General features: G+C 39.8%; 1 protein-coding gene across 1 annotated transcript; it reads right to left on the reverse strand.

The window, feature by feature from the left end:
• Positions 1-3022: 3022 nt before the first annotated feature.
• Positions 3023-4858, reverse strand: LOC149815514 (WRKY transcription factor 71-like). Its single transcript, XM_089989479.1, has 3 exons — positions 4368-4858; positions 3863-4006; positions 3023-3394 (listed from the first exon to the last, which is right to left on the reverse strand). Exons 1-3 carry the CDS (start codon positions 4775-4777, stop codon positions 3037-3039), a joined length of 912 nt encoding a protein of 303 aa, XP_089845605.1. The 5' UTR covers positions 4778-4858; the 3' UTR covers positions 3023-3036.
• Between the last annotated feature and the right edge of the window lie 940 nt (positions 4859-5798).

Below are 5798 nucleotides of genomic sequence, written 5' to 3' on the forward strand. Positions count from 1 at the left end.
TACGATGTCGAATGTCTATGCGTACCCACAAGGTAATTAACAAGAGAAAACATAAAGCTAGAGTATTTCTGAAAAATCTTCAAGTAGTTGCATAATGCCTGATGTTGCAATTGTTAGAGTATATTGTGATTCATGTGGTGCTTAACTCAGAACGGTTTTCCTTTACATGAAAAATGTGATAGCTTAAATGTGAGTCTTAAAATATGATGTGTTATACATTAATGTCTATACTTTATGCAAACTTTACATGAAATGCTTTAATTAAGTGAATTGTACATCCACATTGGTTCAAAAGTGGGTTACTGCTTATATACAGGTGTAACACATATACTTGTACACATGACACTAAGCACATTCATATGGATATTATGCTTCTTACTCAGACGGGGTACTCTGACCTCTTCTGAAATTCTATTTTCAATAAATAGAAAAAGGCGAGCAATTGCGGTTGTTGCTGCAGACAGTGCCATGTGACCATATCTTCTGCGGGTCTTCTGAGGAATTCTGACTTGTAATAATTCATAAAAATGTAATTTATGACTTGTATTATTTCAATGTAAGAATTTACTGTTATTGCTTTTGAGCTATTACTTGTAACCCGCCCAAATATATTGACTAAGCATTTAATAAAACTTTTTCGCTGATGTTTAAAAAAAAATATTCCAAAAATTTCAAGTTAATTATTTGAGGCGTTACATAAATAATGACGAAAGTGATAAAGATGGCTTCATACAACACAACACAGACCCATACCCCTGTAAACAGGAGAAAGAAATAGTGAACAAGGAATTTACATCAATCCGAGACAAAGATGAAACAACTTATACTTCTGATGCAAGAAATCTGTGTTGAACGTGAAAACGCAAAACTCCAGTCTGGAATCGTGCTAGGGTATAATTTTTTTTTCAAAGTGTACAGGCAACAAATCTTCAATTTCTTTCCTTTAGATATAGATTTGGAAAATGTATAACAGTCTCACACATCAAAACCTAACACAACATAACAAAACTACATACTTATTTACAACATCCTGAAATCCCCAAATCTGTTGAGGGTTTACGGTAGCCATTAAAATGCTTCCTTCGTTTTGGGGTTCATAGTTGGAGGTGCAATCAACCACACTCGCTCCTCTGCCGTGAAAGGGAGGATGAGAAGGAAAGAGAGAAAGAGAGAAAGAGAGTGTGGGAGGAGAGGGTGAGAAGAGGGCACTAAATAGGGAGGGTGGCCTCGAAACGAAAGGAGGTCAATTACCTCCCCCCCTTCCCTTGGTGGCTACTCACGCAACACCCCCCCCCCCCCCCCCCACACACACACACCCTCTTTCCCCCATCGGTCGAGTTAGGGTTCTCTCAGAACCCTAACGCGCATTTTATCGGGTAGGGTCTTTTTTTTTTGCTTACCTTAATACGCGTGGCGTGGCCTGGGTCTGGATCCGAGACCCGGGATCCAACCGCGTGTTGGATCCGCGTCTCTCAAGCGATGTGGATCCGCAGACTGGATCCAACTATGGATCCTCGCGTTAATATTTTATGTGTATATTTTATATTATTATTTTTATTATTATTTATTTTTCTCGTATATATATATAATATTATATATATAGACCCATTATAGATCCTGGATTCGAAACTTGGATTCCAGGAACAAACTCTAAAAAATTATACGTATTGATTTAAGTAATTAACAAAAAAAATTAAGGTTATTACACCCGGGACCTTTAGCGGCACTTTGAGTCCACCGCTAAAGGGATTTTTGCCCAAAAAATGTGTTCTTGATGTGAAGCAATGTGCGCGATGGACGGTCAATGCACTTTAGCATAGACCCATTACTATGTATGAATCATTAGATTATGAGAACTAGAACCACAAGTTTTATAGTTTTTTTTTGTTCTTTTCTCTTGAATCTAACTTGGTTTTATAAGTACATACTCTTGAATCATCCAATTTTGATGCATAAATGAGATTTTTTTAAGGCATTAAAATCAATGGCTCAAAATCTTAATAATTATTTAAGCATTCAAAAATTACATTTTTTCATCAAAAATACACGATCTTATGGTTGATTCCTATCAAATTCACCATGCTAATCCCATCCATATGGTTGAATTTGAAAAAAAAATATTGAAAATGCCCATATTTTTTAGTTCTCATATTTTAGTGGTTATATATATATATATAGTCCTTAGAATATGAGAAATGAAAATATGAGAACTAATGTATGAATCATAATTTTTATAATTTTTTTTATTCTTTTCTCTTGAATCTAACCATATGGATTGGTTTCCCAAGAACACCCTCTTGAATCATCCGATTTTGATGCATAAATGAGATTTTTTTAAGGCTTTAAAATCAATGGCTCTTATTCTTCAAAATATTTAAGCATTCAAAAATCATATTTTTCATCGAAAATACATGATCCAGTGGTTGATTCTTAGCAAATTATCATGCTAAGCACCTCCACATGGTTGGATTTGACAAAAAAGTGTTAAAATGCTTATATATATATATATATAATTTGTGAATAAAGGCTTGTGTTATAACAGCTAAATTTAACACGTCTCGAGAGTCGTGTTCTCCACTAACTACTTTAATTTGCATTGTCATTGCCCAAACGTCGCCCTCGACCCCCCCCCCCCCCCCCCCAATAACAGGAAATCTCTCCACTCATCACGCAGCTCCATTTATGTCATCCCCAATCTTCCGGCCCTACCTTTGCCATCAAACCAGTAATACAACTGCCTCAATTGCTGTTGTACTGACAGACTAAGGAGACCTACGCTGATAGAGCCTCCATTAATGCACATTGCCCAAATGCGTAAGCCTTACGACACGCTTCTCCTCAATCAATGAAAGGTTTTGACTTAAATTTTGGAAATGGAGATTGACGGAGTCCTCAACTTGGAAGTGGAATAAGAGGGATTTATATATGTCAAAAAGATTACATTCTAATGCTGTGTATGCATACCTAGTTCTAATCAAGTCTGTGTTATTTACCTATACAAAAAGAAAAAAAAAAACAGGTATTGGGTGCTGGGCTTCATTGTTCTCTGATGATGAAAGAGGGAATAATGTCTTGGAGGAGGCCATAGTCAGGCAGCAGCTGGTGTTGCTGAACTTGAGGAAGAGGATTAGTGCTCTTCAGGAAGAAGGAATTGGTGTCAATTGAGTTGCTCATGTTAGGGACTTGCACTGGTAGCTCTGCTGGAAAATGGTATCCTGCCGACGCTGCAAGACGGGGCATTCCCATGATGCTTCCATTGCTTCCTCGAAGTGACACCGGGCTTTGGTGTGTATGCTGGCCTTCATATGTCGTGATCACTATGGTAGGATCTTGGTAAGATCTTTCCACACGCTTCTTCACCGAGCATTTCTGGCTGGTGCACCTGTAGTAGCTCCTGCAGCACCAATGAAGGAATATAAAGTTCTTGAATCCAATCACAATGGAAGAAAACTAATTAACTCATACTGATATCCCCACTATTTCTATTGTATTATCATTTTCTTGCCGATTACTTTGTTAAGTACTTGGCCTGATCATTGGATCTGCTCTCCATGGATATGAGTAGAGCACACTATGTAGAGACCTTGTCATGTCAATTCAATGGTGCCTCTCATGTTACATCAAATTTACATCAGACTTTAATCAAACTCAATTCTACTCTTGCACCATGCCTGAGTAGGGCCAACTTTTTTGAGGGTCTAGAACCTACATGTTAGCCCATACTAGGGCTTCACTTCTTTTGATTAGGATTCTAGCGTTTGATGGAATGCAGGTATCAATTGTCAGGCTTCCATAGATGATTCAGAAAATGATATGGGCGTGCCGGGAAAACACAGGATGGTGGTTGGGGGAGGGTGCACACCTTGGATAAAGACTATTCTTCACAGCCTTTTGGCCGTATTTCCTCCATCTGTACCCATCTTCCAGATGGTCTACTTCACTTTTGGTCATGAAAGCAAAGCGTGGCTGTCTTTGCATTTTCTCTCCTTTCTTCCTTAGTTTCTTCCTGTGAAAAGCATCACCAAGATTGAGACGGATTAACCATAAACAAAAAAGTTAAACAAAAGGCATAAATCAATGTGAACAGGGAAGACGAAAAGGAGAGAGAGAGAGTCCACATTCAATTATTCAACAAGAACCAAGGAAGCAGTGACTTCCAGAAGAACTCCCAACAGTACTTGTATTGAAAAGAAATGAAGCAATTCTAATGTTACTCCCAATGAACCAAACACTCCCCACATCAAATTTCATGCGTATATCAAGCATACCCACATACCAGATACCGCCACTGCTGCCGGAATCCGGCAGCAAACCAACTACCAGGCTTCTCAAACAGTATAATGCTAGCAAAACAAAAAAAAACTCACGTTTTCTTACTCTTTTCCTTCCCATCGTTTGCTGCACCAGCCTGATCCTTCCTACTCTGGCCGGAATCCTCCTCAGCCACCTCGGTGGTCGATGAATCCGATGAGTTCTGTGTGTTCACCGCCTCCGGTGCCGGGTCGGGAACCTCAGCAGAATTCAAGACCTCCGACGAGCACGACATGTCAAGTGCAGGACCCCCCGGATAATTCATGGGGATCTTGGCCTGCAAACATTGTGTGAAGCTCATGTAGGTTGTATCAAACCCAGCTAGATCATTGATCCCCATAAGACCTCCGGCCACCGAGCTCGGAAAATGGTCGGCATACGGAAACCCAACATCGAAACTCATGGTTTCCTTCTTCAAATGATGAGTTTGAGCATCTCTCATGAAGAATTCTCCCCCCTCCGCCATTAGAGTTGCAGAGTAGAGCTCTACTTTTTTGAGAGAGAGAGAGAGGGGTGGAAGGGGAGAGATGAGTCTATAAGGGAGTGTTAGCGTGTGATTTGTATACTCTTGTTGGCCCGTGGGCTACCGGATAAAGCCGGTGACGTGTCTAGGTGGTGGTCAAACCTCACAAGCTAACCAGTCATGCTCTTGGATTCCGACACCAGAGTTTAACGTTAACTCCTTGGTCCATAGATCGTGGGGAACCACGAGAAACACGCGCGAGTGAACCCATGGCGTGTCCCCGACACATTCCAGGGGTACGGTCAAGGACGGAAACGATCTTCCCTTAAACGGGTTGACTTTTACATATTGGAAAAATGACAAAAAAAAAGAGGTATTCTGGTGCCTGGACTCGGACTCGGACTCGGACCTGGACCAGGGACTTCGAATCAAACAGATTATTCAGAAGGGTTCTAGTAGAAGCCTGTTCTTGACCCGGTTCTGAGGACAACCTGTAGACCAGAATGGCCCTAGTTCAATCAGATTGGATCCAGATCTTTGACTTGGTTTGGTTCCTGCATTTAAGTTGGGCTCAGTGGGAAACCAAATTCCGTTTTACTTTTTAATTTTGGTTGGAACCACGGTACCAACTATCAGTGATACGTTTAAAATATCACCTATTGTTAAGTGGTAAAATATAAATTTATCATGTATAGTAAGTAGAGGTAAAATGTTGTAGTAAGTGTTTGGTAATTTTATCTCTTGCCCTTCGTTGTAGATATCGCGATATTTACGTTACATTTTTTAAATTTTGCATATACTTCTAATTTTATGTTTTGTATATTTTAAAATGTTTTATAATTGCTGATATTTAGCAAGTTTTTTTTTTTATAAAAACTAAAACAATTCATCTTGATATTTTGTGTTGCTGACAAAGTCTGAGTACTATGTTTGTCTTGGTCAGAACCTTCTCGGTTCAAACGGGGATGAGGCGGGGCGGGGATATTGCGGGGAAAAGTGGTGGGGACGGGTCGGGGCGGGGATG

This window comes from Nuphar pumila, chromosome 15 (genome assembly GCF_984573655.1).
Source record: "Nuphar pumila chromosome 15, dmNupPumi1.hap1.1, whole genome shotgun sequence".
Classification (NCBI taxonomy): domain Eukaryota; kingdom Viridiplantae; phylum Streptophyta; class Magnoliopsida; order Nymphaeales; family Nymphaeaceae; genus Nuphar; species Nuphar pumila.

Excerpts from the sequence above, each read along its gene's own strand:
- LOC149815514 (XM_089989479.1), bottom strand. The coding sequence starts at position 4,777 with ATGGCGGAGGGGGGAGAATTCTTCATGAGAGATGCTCAAACTCATCAT. Across the intron at positions 4,007-4,367 it reads AAGGAAAAGAGTAAGAAAAC|GAAGAAACTAAGGAAGAAAG; the intron begins GTGAGTTTTTTT and ends TGCTTTTCACAG. Across the intron at positions 3,395-3,862 it reads AAGAATAGTCTTTATCCAAG|GAGCTACTACAGGTGCACCA; the intron begins GTGTGCACCCTC and ends TTGGTGCTGCAG.